The 16,134-nt window shown below is 42.2% G+C and overlaps 1 protein-coding gene across 10 annotated transcripts in view; it reads left to right on the forward strand.

Moving 5' to 3' along the window:
• DLC1 (DLC1 Rho GTPase activating protein) overlaps positions 1–16,134 on the forward strand; it is a 398,002-nt gene that overhangs the window by 370,949 nt on the left and 10,919 nt on the right. For 7 of the 10 annotated variants that reach the window (XM_036839010.1, XM_036839009.1, XM_036839011.1 and 4 more), the window contains 5 exons: positions 819–890; positions 6,044–6,125; positions 11,935–11,998; positions 13,714–15,137; positions 15,617–15,793. In XM_036839010.1, coding sequence (XP_036694905.1) covers positions 819–890; positions 6,044–6,125; positions 11,935–11,998; positions 13,714–15,137; positions 15,617–15,793 — 1,819 coding nt within the window. Of the gene's footprint in view, positions 1–818; positions 891–6,043; positions 6,126–9,215; positions 9,304–9,360; positions 10,274–11,934; positions 11,999–13,713; positions 15,138–15,616; positions 15,794–16,134 lie in introns of those variants that run through there. The other 3 variants (XM_036839015.1, XM_036839016.1, XM_036839018.1) reach the window with 3 other exon arrangements.

Below are 16,134 nucleotides of genomic sequence, written 5' to 3' on the forward strand. Positions count from 1 at the left end.
AATGGTCTGAGGAAGGTGGGAAGATGGTTGAAAGAATATTCTTTGTGCAAACTGAGAAACTAATGACTGTGCAGACCTCCTCTGTGAGTCAGTTTTAACGGGATTGTAAATAAGTGCTTGAGTGAATTTGAACGCCAGTGTGTCAGTTGCTCTTGGCCTTTCTGTTTATCAATACTATCTACAAGCTGTTAACCACGGGGAAGTAGAAGCTTTATTAGGCATCTCAACCTGCCAAGATTGTGGGGTTTATTGACTTAATGCCCTCCAGGGCCCCTGACCGCCCAGGCCTCTCTTACTGCCTGATGCACCCAAAGGCACACCTTCCCAGCCCCTGGGCAGTTACACGCATCCCATTGGGTGGCAGAAGCTCAGTCCCTTTGGTCAAGTTAGTGCTCTTCCAGGGTGTCAGATGTACTTGGTGGCCTTTTATTGACGTGAAAAGTAAAGCAAGTTAGGCCATCTAGGCCTAAAATTAATTATTTAATCCTTCTTCAACTTTCTCATTAAGCCCTATTTTCTTAATCATTTGTAACCAGAACACAGAAGCAGCACAGAGTAACTTACTGCTGGGACTCCATTTTTGTTTTTTGTTTTTTAAAGGAAAGATGGATAATTACATGTATTTTTTTAAAGTCTGAAAAGATGCACAAAAATCTAAACCATTTGAATAAGTGGATTTTCTTTTTCGCTTTTTGCTTATCCCTTTTCAACAGATGTCGTCTTTTGCTTATATAACAAAACCAGAGTTTATTAAGGAAGAAGAAGTACGCTGAGTTACACACGACTAACATGTTTGTCTGTCCTCTGTTCTATTCTAGAAATTGAAGCCAAAGAAGCTTGTGATTGGCTACGTGCGGCAGGATTCCCCCAGTACGCCCAGTTGTATGAAGGTGAGCCGGGAATGCCATTCTTTTTTAATGGGCAAAATCGTATCCTTGGTTCATGATTATAATTTTTTTATAAGCTTTGCACTTTTTTTTTTTTTTTAAATTTTTGGCTGCATTGGGTCTTCGTTGCTGTGCGCAGGCTTTCTCTAGTCGTGGCGAGCGGGGACTACTCTTCATTGCGGTGCATGGACTTCTTATTGCGGTTGGCTTCTCTTGTTGTGGAGCACAGGCTGTAGGCGAGTGGGCTTCAGTAGTTGCGGCACGCGGGCTCAGTAGTTGTGACACACGGGTTTAGTTGCTCCGCAGCATGTGGAATCTTCTTGGACCAGGGCTCAAACCCGTGTTCCCTGCATTGGCAGGCGGATTCTTAACCGCTGTGCCACCAGGGAAGTCCCTCATGATTATTATTGATCTATGATTTATTTTCAGACATGTTATTATTTACTTAAATATTTCATTAAGGAAACAGTGTGGCAACCACCTGAAACAGCTAGGACCTTGATAATAACACACCCACCTGTCTCCCATCCCTCTGCCACCCCCTAGCCACAGTAACCATCATCCTGAAACCTTGGTTTATCATTTCCTTGCTTTCCTTTTATATAGCTTTATTGCATTTCCCTAAAATAAATATTTTTATAAAGTTGTTTATCTTTATAAAAAGGGTATCATGCTCTATGTAATCTCATATGATTTAATTTTTTCATTTATTATTGTTAAGGTTCTTCTATACTGTCCTCATAGTTCATCACCTTTGACTGCTGTGTAATACTCCATTGTGTGGATATGCCACAGTTTATCATATCCACACTCTGATTGGTGGGCATTTTGGGGTTTTTTTTGTTTTGCTTTTATAAACTGTACCGTTGGGAACATTCTTGCATTCTTGCGGTACACGTGAAATAATTTATCTTGCGTGTATGCCTGAGAGTAGCATTACTGGGTGATAGAGATGTATGTTCAACTTTATAATGCAAGTTTTTCAAAAGTTCCTGTACCAATTTTCACTCCTCCCTGTAATATATAAAGATCCTGTCTATCCACATGCTCTCAACCCTTGATATTGTCAGACTTTAATTTTTGCCAATCAAATGGATATAAAATGATATCTTATGGATTTTGACTGCCATTTTCCTAATTTTTAACGATAAGGCACATTTCTTTGTGTCATCTGGCCATATATGTTTGCTCTTCTGTGAAATATCTGTTGCCCATTTTTCCCGAGTTGATTGTGCTTTTTTTGATGATTTATAAGAGTTCTTTATTCTAAATACTAAGGCTTTGTTGGTCATGTGTCATAGATATCTTTCTCCACTTTGTCATTAGGCTTTTCACTTTTCCATAGATTGCCATGTGATGAATATTATTTCTCCTATGTTATTCGATTTTTTAATTAAGAAAAAATGGACCTCTTTTTTAAAATCAAGGCCTAGGCTGACTTTTTACTAGTTCTTCGTTTTCTCGTTAGCGCTCTGGGCATCGCTCAGATGCTGAGGCCGGGGGTGACGAGCACGTTGAGTCTCGCTCACGCCCTGAGCCTCAGGCTGCCCAGGGTGTGCAGTGTGCTCTGTGCAAGGCGAGGGGAAGAGGCTGTTTATTTAAAAGGGAGGCTGACTGTTCTCTACATGAAACCATTAAAAAAAAGCTACAGTTGTGAACTCGTGAGCTCTATTTTATGGGTGATTTTCAAGCCAAGGTTGGGTGGATAGTGAAGTGACTCCTACCTTGAGAATAAATGACTTCCAAGGCCTCTTCCAACTTGAGCATTCTTTGTTTCCTTAACTCTGCCGAGATGACAGCACCTGGTGTCTCTCATTCATCCATCCATTCATCCATTCATCCCTCCATCCATCCAGCCATCCATTCAGCTAATCAACAAGCCAGTATTAATTCTGCACCAACAGGGATGCCCACCACTGTGGTAGACGCTTCATATTTCGTAGAAATAAAACAGTTCATACCTCAAAGAAATTGCCAAAAATCTCAAAAAGCAAACGTAATATTGGTTAATTTACATTTAAAGAATACATCTTTTTTTTTTTATCACTTAAGAGGAAGGAGATGCTGGGAGACATTTAGCCATGATGTGACAAAACTGCTGAAAGATCCAGGTTAAATGATGTCACTTCAGTCTTTTCACCAGGGATGTTCAACTCTTCTCACAATAAATAGTGATTTTAAAACGTGTCTTTTGCTCTTCCGTCCTTCTAGCATGATGACAAGCAGGCTGCTTCCTGTAGCAATGGCAGTGGGCTCTCAACTGGAGCTGGTGGTCACCAGCATCCTTCTGTAACACATGAGCAAAATGCCATGAACCCGTACTAAGAACGGATACAGGTTTTCAGCTTGGAAATGCTAGCGTGGTCGGCAGGGATATAGAGGGGGTGGGGTGCTCCCCGGAAGCAAACTGGGGCGAGACCACAGAGGTCGTTTTACTTCCCTGGCTCACTCGGCTAGTTTAGTTCCTTACCTCGTTTATAGTGCCTGCCCTTCCTCATTGTAGCCCAGACTGAACGTATGATATTTCTCCATGAAGATGGGTTTAAAATTATTTTATAATTAGACTATGTAGAATATCTTACTCTTCCTCCATTTCAGAGAATATCTCCCATTCCTTTTTCTTTTTTTCTTTCCTCTTTCTTTTTTTTTAAGGTGTTTGGTTAACCTGCATGTTTATTGTGGAGTTGCCTATCCTTCCTTTGGGAGAATTTTTGACCTGTTGCCGTTTGCAGCATCTCTGTCTCTCAGTAGAGCTTTGGTGGCGGTGGGGTGTGGATCAGCATTCTATTGGATTTTCAGTTCACAGCTCTACTGGAGATAAGGAAAGATAATTGCATTTGCAGTGGTAGTAACATGCTGTCCTTTTGTTCTCGTGTTTTGAAATTAAATTTCCTTCAATTATGTCAAGTTTTGGTGTTGATTTGCTGCCAAGAAGCCCTTTCTTGTGATGTGTATGTTTGCTAAGATCCAGTTCCGGTCTCTGTCTTACGTCTTTCCAAATCCTAAAATGCAGACTGTATTTTCACAAGTTACATTTTGGGGTCCCTTGACATTTATAAGTCTTTTGAAGCATAAACCTACTTTTGAAGTTATACTGTACATTGTTCTGAGCATTTATAATTTCTCCCCTTCATCCTACCCCTATGTGCAGGGTGGGTACACACACACCACATGCCATCCCACTCATTCCTTGATTCCTGTTTACCTTTATTTCGGTCCTTGACAATATAAACATCCTGCCCTTAAACCCAAGCTGAAAGATTAAATCCTAACCTGAAGAACTCTGAGAAATACTGAAAAAAAAAAAAAAAAAGATGTAATTATTTCACTCTTCTCTTGAATTTAGTCCCTACCTATCCTAGAATTTTTTTTTTTTTTAAACAGAATTTTAAAGTTAATTTGGATCAGGAAAGTAAAATACAGCTCTGGGTACACTGAGTTAGGAATTGCTAAAATAACAGAGTTGCTTTCTCAGATGCACGTAACAGGCATGTGAACTTTATGATTTACATTTATTAAGTATTAAAAATATATTTTTTAATATCAGCTCTGTCCTTTAATACTTAAGAGTGCAGGTTATCTGTTCAAAGTGAAATACAATTGCCAGAACCTTCAAACAGCTTTATAGTCTGGCTTGCTTCTATTTACTAATAGTTTACATTCACTTTAAGTCTCCTCTTTTATTGCCACTATAGTGGTGCCACTAATCATTTGCCTAAGAGACTTGTTCTATAAGGTAATGAAGAGATAAATCCTGTGATACTGAATTTTACGAATTTCTTCATAAATCTTTAGGCTCTAGCTACTTCATTGGTCTGCCTGTCTTACCATTCAGAGAACAGGATCACTAATCTAATGCTAGCCTTCAGAAAAAAGAATAGACCACAACACTCATTATGTTAGTTTTCAACATTATTTAAAAAAAAAAAAAAGGTACTCATCAGTGTAGTCTCTGGAAAATAGATGACCAAGAATAAGGAGCTCCATACCATGCTGTAAAACCAATGATCCTACGTTAGAAAACATAAAAACATAAGGGACAGTCATGTGCTCCCTAGTCAACCCCAGAACTAGAACATTGTTAGTTACTTGCATCTCCAAAACTACCAATAGCCATGTCTGTTTCAGTATGCAGCATTAGCCATTTGGGGGGCCAAAGCGATTTTTTGGTTCTGTTAATCCTGGTGTCCTGCAGTGCTCTTATTTTGCCTATTCCTGACCCACAGAGTTGCATACAAGGACTCTTCCTCATGATATTTTATAAGCATTTTACTAGGAAGGCCCATTATTTACCCTAAGTGCTTGGAACACCAAAGAGGGATAACTTGCTTTTATCTAGTGGCAATTCCAGAGCTGTTGCAAATTTCCACAGAGGTGCTGCTGGTCTTCTTCCTCCCTACTCTTTCTGGAGTGTGTTTATCAACAAGGGACAGAAAAGGGAATTCTTTCATTGATTTGACTTTTCCCCCGTTTTTGCTTTTCGATTTTAATATAACTTACGTGTTCTTAGAGTAGTGAACTCTTCCAAGGATGAAAGGATTTGGGATTCCATTGTTCTACAGCTGCTTTAGAGCTGGCCTTTTGTTTTAGTGGGAGTTATATAAACTCCTGAAAAGCCATATGGAAGTGCTAGTATTTGTTTAAAAATAGCACATCCTTAATTCTCGTTAGCTTTTGATGTCATGCAAATGGTTGGATTCCATTGACAACCACCATAGTTCTCTAGATCTTTCCTTGGCCCAGTTTTCTGTGACCTCTTCCCTGATCAAATGTGAGCAAAGACACACATGGGAGGGAAAAAACAGCCACATTACCGTGAACATCCTTCTGGTATTCATTCTGGTTTAAATTATAATTTACATAGCAGAGGTCTGTTGCCTGCTGATGTGTTTAAAGGTGGAACAGTGTTTTGAACCACTTATCTTTGACAACAGATAATTTGAGTCTGCAGACCACTTTATTCCAAGCTCCTTTAGGACACTGATGAAATTGTCTTAAGCTGCTTTACATACCCACAGCACTTGATAGGGAGTGAAGTGTCCTGCAAACAGTAAGTATTCAATAAATTACCTTGTTTTTTTCCCTCTGCTAAACTGGGTTAGATTGGCAAGAGCTTGGGTGCTCAATAAACGTATTTGTTTTTATTTTCCTTATAGATCTCCTGTTCCCCATTGATATTTCCTTGGTCAAGAGAGAGCATGATTTTTTGGACAGAGATGCTATTGAGGCTTTATGCAGGTAAAAGAAAATGTTTTGAGTGTTTTCTTTCTCTTTTCTTCTTTTTAAAGAACATAGTACTTATCACTGATGAGATTGCTTTTGTTCTAAAGATGTCAGGGTTTTGATCCGTAAATGGATATAGTGATTTACTTCATTATAAATCATAGGCCTTTTGATTAGAATAAGTAACTTCCTGTCATTTAGTATTGCCATTCAAATAGCACTGTCCTGGGATGTGCTCATACGACTGCTGGAGCAGATAATGTCCAGGCAGTTTGGAAACTTGGAATAGGGGGGTTAAGGCAGTGCAGTTGACTGTGCAGTCCCAGCCAGGTACCCTCGCTGAGTCAGAGCCGCTGTTGTATTGAATGGAAATGACACTCAGAGGGACAGATGGAAGTAGGGGCTGTGGCAGACTAGAGGCAGGAGGGCCGTTGCTTGAATTCCAGGAAAGCATATCCGCAACTCTTCAGCTTCCCCAGGCACACCGTCCTAACAATAGGATTAACTAAGGCTGTAAAGTAACTCAGCACAGCCTTTAACATAAAGTAGACAGGCAGCAAAGGAGCACTGATGGGAAACGTGAACAAAACTGTCAGAAACCCATGTTCGTGGTGCTGGTGGATCTTCAGGCTGAGGAGCAGCTTGCAGGGTTTAACAAAATGGAAGTAATAAAACACGCAGCAGAAAATGACGGGACACTGATACTCCTCTCTGACTCTTCATGACATATTATTCATTTTAAGTTAATCACCCTTTGAATTTTTCTCAGAACCTATAAGCCATCAAAGCTGAACTCTGGAGAAAAAATATTATACACGGACAAAATTCACTTGTCGATTTGATCGTAAAATTAAAACAATTTTCTTTTAATTTCAATATTAATTTTAACTTGGAAAAACATCATTAAGGTTGAATGGCACCCAGGATTTATTTCCCCTTTATAGGCAAAGAAAGCAGTTGTAGCTTTGTGAAAGTACTATTTTTGCCTCTCTTATGTAATACAGTGTTTTTTGAAGCCCTTAAGTTAAGCAGGGGTTTTAGGGGAAGATAGGTAGGATGTTTAGAATGGAGTAATAGACTAGTTCTCCTGGCTTAAGAAAGAAAAAAATGCCACATTAACCACAGAAATACTGTCACTTTTCAAATCCAATGGAATGATTGCTTAGAAATGTCCAGGGTATGTACACTTTTTCTGGAAGAAACTTAATTCCAACTCCCCACCCCGCTCCCTGGAGTGTAATATCATAGCTATGTCATCTGGAATGAAACAATTTCAACAACACAGTTTAGGAGGGAAAGAGTCTGCATCTGGAATATAAACTACTCCAGACATTTTTGAAATGTTTGAATGCTTAGCTGTGGAGCAGAATTAATTTCTTTTCAGTTCATCATTGGTGATAATGCATAGAGATGACATCACTCCTAAGATGTAACCTAGGAAATATTTACTAGGTTACTGCATCAGATCATCCATTTCACACATTTCAAGCTACTTAGTGAGCGTGCCCTCTGAACAGCAGCAACAGCTTAGGAATTCCTGGGTCATAAAAATATCACTGCAGCATTGCAGCCCAAAGGATCGTGATTAGATTCTTGAATTTCTTTTTTTTTTTTTAAATATCAGTTTGAAACCTAGTTACCCTGTTCTGGGGATAAGGGCATCCTCCGTACTTTGTGATTTACACTGGCTACACTGGCTCTTAGCGCCATCGGAGAAGCTGCCTCCCTTTAAAAGGAATAAATCTATACTCTTAGATCTTTTGCGAAAAGAAAAGCCTGAAAACAACTAGACCTTGATCCCTTTGGATTCTGCAAGTGTATTCTGGTTGGGCTTCAGTTTCTCTTATGTGTAGAATAATATCTCATAGGTTAAGTGTAAGAAGGAAATGCAGTGATGGATGTCAAGTGCTTTAAAAATTATTAGGCCTAAAACCGACACCCAGAGTTGAGTATGTGGAGAAAGGCTTGAGGTTGGGTTCAGAATTCACAGGAACAGTCATCAGCTTGTTTGTAATGGAAAACCCAAGGTCTCTGTCCATGTGTTTGCATAAATAGACTTCTCATGGCAAATGATTTTCCTTCGAGAGGGCTAAACAAATGTTCTGAAGAAAAAGGTGGGGACAGGCATCTTCCTTGAAAATGCTCTACAGGTCCTGAGCTGTCAGCAGAGTAGTTGAGGATACTTGTTTAACTGATGATGTGATATTCATCTCATCTGGTAGACTGGCCTCTTCCATGTACTCTCTCAGCCCATGAAATTCAAAGGGCCAGCAAATCTTGAATCTACAGTGTTGTTTGAAATTTTGCCTTGTCATTTGTCAAGTTTTTTTCTAGACGGACGGACTTTTCTGTAGACTTCCATCTTTTGCCTTGTTGAAATATTTTGAGCAGTTGATTTTAAATATATACGGTAATATAGTTACAAAAACGCAGCTGAAAAGTTTTACCTTAATAAAATATTATTAAATATTTAATATTATTACTTTAAGTAAAACTTTCTTAGATTTGTTTTAAACGAAATAATTCTTACATGGTTTCTCTTTCCTGCCACCCCCTACCCCAGCACCCCCCCACACACACACGGATGAAGTACTCCCATGTACACAATAGTATATGCTCCCATGTTCTGCTTAATGATTATTATAAACATTCATGTACTTATAACTTTTGCAGATCTTAAAGCTCCTTTGGTCAAAAATCTGGTAGGAGCTGATCTCTTAAAATAGTCTACTTAGAGCAGAAAACTTGTAGCTTAATGTTTTCTTGAGAATGATAATGATACTGTCTTCAGTAGTTTGTAATGACCAAAAGTTGTAAGTATGCAACTACTAGATTTTTTGGATTTAGATTGCTACCCAACATTCTTACACACACACTTGTAAGGGGTAAACGTACTTGTTTCCTTGGAGGGATTGGCTTTTGTCCCAATCTTGCTAGCTTTGCTGTATAACCCAACCCTGATGATAAGGCCCAGATTCTGAGAGTATCACATTCAGTATTAATACTGGAGGAGTAATTCACTTGTCTTGAAGCGTATACAGGTGATAATGCAAACTGTGACCTACTCTTACAATACCTTTTATGAAATGTTCTTTCTCTTTATAGCTTCTGAAAAATATCCCATCTCGCTATCTTCCTTTGGGATTACAACTGACTCCTATGAGTACAGCAAAGAATTATGCAAATAAGGTGATAATCATGTAATGACAAATAGATATCCGTAGTATCATCTCTAGTCTGCACTTTATTGTGAAACAGCCCTTGAAGTGCCTAAGCTCTGTGAAGCAGCTGGCCACATAGTAGATTTCAACTACGTTACTATTTCGGTCCTATTAAAAGAAAAGCAATTGCATTAATTCCAAGAAAATATCTTTAAGGATTGGAACAATTTTTATTTGTCAGGTCTACTTGGGAAATCATTCCTTTTTCCTTTCTCACTTCTCTTCTGCTTTCCCTGTTTTCACTTGGAATACTTGAGGCCCAGATCCCTGCCTGCCATGCTTTTATCAGGGCGCTTGCGGCTCCCTGCAGCAAAGCTCTTGAACCTGTGATGGCTCACCCTGTGCTCCCTCCCCCCTCAGAGCAGAGTACAAGTTGCCCAGCAGATAAGACTGACACATTCCTGAGGAGCTGAGCCAGTGAGGGCCCTGTGGGGTGGGAAAGGCCAGGGCTTCTGGACAGACAGTGGGAGATACCAGTGTTCTGCCACTCACTGGAGGGAGCCATACTTAGGATAGAAGCTGCTCCCATGTATTATCATGATTAACATTTATTTTAGAAAGGAATGCAGAAGGTATTGTTTTTGAGGGCCAGAGCCACCATGTTTTAGTCATGTGGCCTTGGACAAGGTTTGTGTCCACTCCAAGCCCCCATTTCCTCATCTATAAAATGAAGATAAATAGTAATATCTCTACCATAGGGTTGTTGTGAGGATCAAGACGAAATAACACACATGAGGCTCCAGGCACAATGCCTGACCTAGAATGCAGCCCCGACTCGGCAAGCCAGAACTACTACCTCGTGTCCGTAACGTCTCTAAATCGGTAACATCTCACCACTTTGGAGGTTCCTAGGGGTCAAATGAATCCCACGGAGACCTCGGGGAATAACTTCTGGGCTTCAGTTTCAAAGCGCCATTAGCTTGGTGCTACGGATAGAAAAAGGTAACACTGACCTTTACAAAAATGACCTCCTTCGGCCTTTCCGTTTGACTCAAATCTGAAGCTTGTGAAACAAGTCCCTCCCCCACCCCTACAGGCATCCACGCCTAGTAAACTGGGTTATAAACACCCCTCAACCATTACAGCCCAAATGACGTCAAGTGGGTATTTGATTACAGGTTTGATTAATGAAACCCAGACCTAAGACTAGCTGTGACCCTCCCGATTCTTTAAATCTTAAAAACATTTGAGAACTAAAACACTGTGGGTAGAAGTCATTTAAGTAATGGATGCCCCTTAGAGAGGGACTTTATATCCACTCATTTTAATGTCTGTGGATGTTTTTTTTAGTTATTTGTTTTCTTTCCCTTTCCATCATGAGAGAGAATTTTCCTGAACATAGGTGCTCTGGGTTATCTTTGTTTATCCTATAAGCAGGCTACCACATAATCTATGAAATCAAAGGCAGTCTTATCAGCAGGCAAAAATACTTTCTACCCTCCTGCATCCAAGTTGTTAGACAAGCTGCAAGAACAGGATCAGAAAGATAGAGCCTTGAAGAGGGCTCATGGTCAGTTTGAGTTCGTGTGAATTAAATGCGCTTGTCCTGTGGAATTGGAAGAATTGTTGCAATCTTAGGAAAAATTGGAAAACTGATGGTACCAGACAGCAGATAGGTTAAAGGTCCATTTGAGGAAGACTAAGTGATGATCATCTGGAAGATGTTAGAAAGAATTGGGGCTTGAAAAGCTGTCCTTCAGACTTTTACGTGCCATTTATTTCTGCATATGTAAAGGGCTTCTTTTTTTCAGCTATTTCATTACTTACCAGTGAGGTGGGTTTTGTTTCGTTTTTTTCAAGTACTTCATTTTCAGTGAAGCTAAATTACTTTCCTAATTTTAAATTATTACTCTTTGGCAGGGGTAAAAAATATTCAGAGTGAAAATGTGACTCCTGTTCCAAAGAATAATCTGATTCAAGTGCTTATGTTTGAACTCTTAAAGATGTTGACCCTTGAAGCTGAAGTATACAAATTTTTAAATTAGTCATTTGTGCTGTTCCTGCGACTATACCACGCATTATCCTGTCCTGTACGGGAAGTTGTAAGAAAGAATTGGGTGTTAAAGAGGGCTCAAATTTCTATACAGAACTTACTGCATTTTTTAACAGGCTGTCTAAGGTTATTATTTGTCAGAGATTATTTTTATATTTGAATTTTGATTTGAGATAGAATACACTTTATTTACCAACAACTCTGCTTGGTTCCTTGTTCATGTTTCTACTTCTGTGAAAGAAGACATCACTGCCTTTTATTTCTTGGCACTGGGTGGAGATACCTAATGACTCAACCTAGGGGTTGTTGAAAGAATAACTGTCCTCATTGAGGGTTGTTTGTTCTGTGAGGAATAAGAGGCACCTGACAGAACCACCGCAGTGTGCCATTTTACTATAAAATAGTAATATTAAATTTAAATGAGAAAACTTGTGAAACATAAATATTTTTAAACTATTCACTTTTTAAAGAAGTTTCAAGTACTCTTCTATATTATAGATATTAATGGGTTCAAAGAAACTCGATTAAACACGTCAGCTGTTTGGAAAAAATATTTATCCACCCATCAGTGGTTTCCTGTCTCTGCTAATGTTATTTCTTTGCTCTGTAGGCGTCTGAATACTTTAAACAAATGCGCGGTGATGAAGCTGGAAATTAGTCCTCATCGGAAGAGAGTGAGTCTATAAAATGTATAGCATGGTGGGAGGAAAGGGGGCAGATCAAAAACTGGGTTATGAATTTTGTGATAGATTTTGTCTCTCAAACTCTTACTTCCGTGGTCCAAAAATATCGACATTTTAAATGTTATAATCCAGTCAGGTTTACCAAAAGCTGTGTGGCCTTATGTAGTTGAAACCAAGAGCTGCAGCCAGCCAATAAATTGTGTCTTCCCTGCTGTTTTTGATCTGAAAAGATCATCTGTGATTTTTGCCTCATTAGCTCAATGCCTATGACATATTAAAGGGATGAGGCTTAAGGAATTCCGGTGGATTTTGCATTGCCTCCTTACAGAAATTAAAGCTGAAGTTCTTGGGAACTCTGTCTTCCCATATGTAACAGTAACTGTGTTTTGAAGCTGTAGGGATGGCAGTGAAGGCTGGCTGGCAGGGTATGGAAGAATAACAGAGATTTGGAGGGAGAAAAGGAATTAGAGGAGGAAGAGGGAGGGCACGAAATCCCGCACATTCTAGTGAAATGGTGGCACATAACTGATTCAGATGGTATTTTCTTCTGCGTATGAAATGTGAGGACGTCTTACGAGATCTTAGGAGAAGAGGTGGGTGTAGTAGTGGGAGTGAGTGTCACAAATTAGAGTAAACAGGAGTAAGTTTGGTCAAAGAACATATTTCTGACTGTTCAGAGTACCCATTTTAATTATCTAACCTACAGCAAGTTGCCTTCTTGGGGGAGTTAAACCTTTTAAACAAATGAGCTGGAACCTCACACCCGCTGAGCTGTGGAGAGGAGCCTGCAAGTCAGCGTTTAATGCTCTCCACTCACTGTCCTGGGAAACTCTGGTCACGGGACATTCTCCACACCAGTGGGAAGGACATGCATCACACTGAACTGTGCCTTTTGATATCCCGCCTCAAGGGCTTTGATGCAGTAGTCTGTCACATGGTAACCCTGAGTCCCACCAGTAAATCAGGCATCATCAGCGGAGATGTTACTTCGTTGTTTGTGAGTGTTACGTGCTGTCAGGACTGGGTATTTGTGAAGCCTTGTTAAAAGGCAGGAGCATGTCTGAGGTTGAAACGTCACAGGACACTTGTGGCATTAACTCTGGTTCCCGTGTTGGTGGGGGAGGGAACGAAAAGGAACAGGTAAGAGGCTGAGAAGTACCCACTGACCCACTGAAGAGATGGGATGGCTCACCTTGCTTTGTGTCTCCGTTCATCTGTTAGAGGAGATCTTGTGTACTTTTAGGGTAGCTAGAGATTTCGGTTACCCCTCTTCTTAAAGTGTTTGAAAACCACCATTTTAATTGCAAAAGGGAATATAAACACATACTATCAACAGACAGCAAAATTAAAGGCAGACCAGAGGGAGTCCTACCCATTGCTAACTCCAGTTCAAAATATTTTACATGCCTGGAATTTTCACAGATCTCAGAGGTTTCCTCTGTGAGCAATTAAAGGGCAGCCTATAGATCCCAGTGTTTCCATTAAATAACTCCTGTTTAGCTTGAAACACATGGTCAGGCTTTTTCCTGTTAAATTCTTTACATACATCTTGGTTATTTTTTAAAAATAATAAAATAAAGATGCAAGGGGGGAAGTGACACGGCTGGCGTTACGATCAGTGTCCTGGCCCCTGGCCCTTGGCGCACACACTGCCCCCTGCGGCCTGCCAGTCCCAGGGGACGAGCGGCTCCATTCTGTCTCCGCAGAGTGAGGATTCGGACGAGGATGAGCCTTGCGCAATCAGTGCCAAATGGACTTTCCAGAGGGACAGCAAGAGGTGGTCCCGGCTTGAAGAGTTCGATGTCTTCTCTCCAAAGCAGGACCCCGTCCCTGGGTCCCCAGACGATCCCCACCTGAAGAACGCCCCCAGCCGTGAAAGCGTGCTGACGGACCTCAGCGAGCGCCAGGAGGTGGCTTCTGTCCGCAGCCTCAGCAGCACCAGCAGCCTCGCCACGCAAGCGACCCACCTCGGGGGCGCGGCGACGGCCCGGACTAACTCCGTCACCAGCGTCTGCTCCTCCGGCACCTTCGTAGGCAACGACGACTCTTTCTGCAGCCTGCCCTCTCCCAAGGAACTGTCCAGCTTCAGCTTTAGCGTGAAAGGCCACGAGAAGAACACCAAGTCCAAGACGCACAGCCTGCTGAAACGCATGGAGAGCCTGAAGCTCAAGGGCTCCCACCACAGCAAGCACAAGGTGCCGTCCAAGCTGGGGCTGATCATCAGCGGGCCCGTCCTGCAGGAGGGGGTGGACGAGGAGAAGCTCAAGCAGCTGAACTGCGTGGAGATCTCCGCCCTCAACGGCAACCGCATCAACGTCCCCGCGGTGCGGAAGCGGAGCGTCTCCAACTCCACGCAGACCAGCAGCAGCAGCAGCCAGTCCGAGACCAGCAGCAACGTCAGCACGCCCAGTCCCGTCACCAGGACCCGGAGCCTCAGTGCCTGCAACAAGCGGGGAGGCATGTACCTGGAGGGCTTCGATCCGTTCAACCAGTCCACGTTCAACAACGTTATGGAACAGAACTTTAAAAACTGCGAGAGCTACCCGGAGGACGCGGTGTTCTACATCCCAGAAGATCACAAGCCTGGCACTTTCCCCAAAGCCCTCTCCAACGGCAGTTTCTCTCCCTCGGGGAATAACAGCTCCGTGAACTGGAGGACTGGAAGCTTCCACGGCCCTGGCCATATCAGCCTGAGGAGGGAGGACAGCAGCGACAGCCCCAAGGAACTCAAGAGACGCAATTCCTCGAGCTCCATGACCAGCCGCCTGAGTATCTACGACAACGTGCCCGGCTCCATCCTCTATTCCAGTTCCGGTGACCTGGCCGACCTGGAGAACGAGGACATCTTCCCCGAGCTGGACGACATCCTCTACCACGTGAAGGGGATGCAGAGGATAGTCAACCAGTGGTCGGAGAAATTTTCAGACGAGGGAGACTCAGACTCGGCCCTGGACTCGGTCTCCCCATGCCCGTCCTCTCCCAAGCAGATACACCTGGACGTGGACAATGACCGAGCCACCCCCAGCGACCTGGACAGCACGGGCAACTCACTGAACGAACCCGAGGAGCCCTCAGACATCCCGGAAAGGAGGGATTCTGGGGTCGGGGCCTCCCTGACTAGGTCCAGCAGGTAAGAGCTTTTCTTCCCTCCTCCATCCAGTCTGAGGAGGGAGGGATCGGAAGGAGGCTGCTTCTGCTTGTCGTGTAGGGAGATGGGAATAAGTCCGGCCTTCACAGCCGAGAACGTTGCTAAGGAAAGTGACAGACGGGGCAATCCTACCACCCTAAAAGAGTGAACACTGTTCATTGGGTACCAGAGCTTCAGTTGGGGAAGATGAATGAAGTAAGTTCTGTGGATGGATGGTACGGATGGTTGTACAACACTGCGGATGTACTTAATGCTTAATGTACTTAACTGTGCACTAAAAGTGGTTGACAGTAAATTTTATGTTATATATATTTTACCACAGGGGGAAAAAAAAGACTGGAATGGAAGTTGAGTCTTCTCAGTTCCTAAGATAAGAGGCCAGTGAGCGGCCCACTGTTGACTCTGCATCGACCCATTAAAAAGCTTTCATACTCACTCACATTCCCCGCCTTCTCTCGCAGGCACAGGCTGAGATGGCACAGTTTCCAGAGCTCTCATCGGCCGAGCTTAAACTCTGTATCGCTGCAGATCAACTGCCAGTCTGTGGCCCAGATGAACCTGCTGCAGAAATACTCCCTCCTGAAGTTAACCGCCCTGCTGGAGAAATACACACCTTCTAATAAGCATGGTTTTAGCTGGTAAGGGTTTAAACTGTCCAGTGAACTGTATTTGAAAATGTTCTCAACCAATGCTGTCCCAACACTGAGGATATGACAGTTGGATCCTGTATCTTTAGTCCATCGTCCTAATGCAGTCAGTTTCTGCATTCTTGAGGCTACATTTGACACTGCTTAAGCCAATATAGCTTTAGGGAATTTCCATCAGGGCTGGTTGAGTTTTCAGTGCTCTGAGTAACAAATCGCCAGTTGATGGGATGAGAATGCTCTACTCTCCCATCTCATTGTCCAGGCGCTTCCTTCCCAGTGGTGGGAATAGCCCACCACAGGCAAATACACGTACAGGATCAGATCATAATTTG

Source organism: Balaenoptera musculus, chromosome 21 (genome assembly GCF_009873245.2).
Source record: "Balaenoptera musculus isolate JJ_BM4_2016_0621 chromosome 21, mBalMus1.pri.v3, whole genome shotgun sequence".
Taxonomy (NCBI): Eukaryota; Metazoa; Chordata; class Mammalia; order Artiodactyla; family Balaenopteridae; genus Balaenoptera; species Balaenoptera musculus.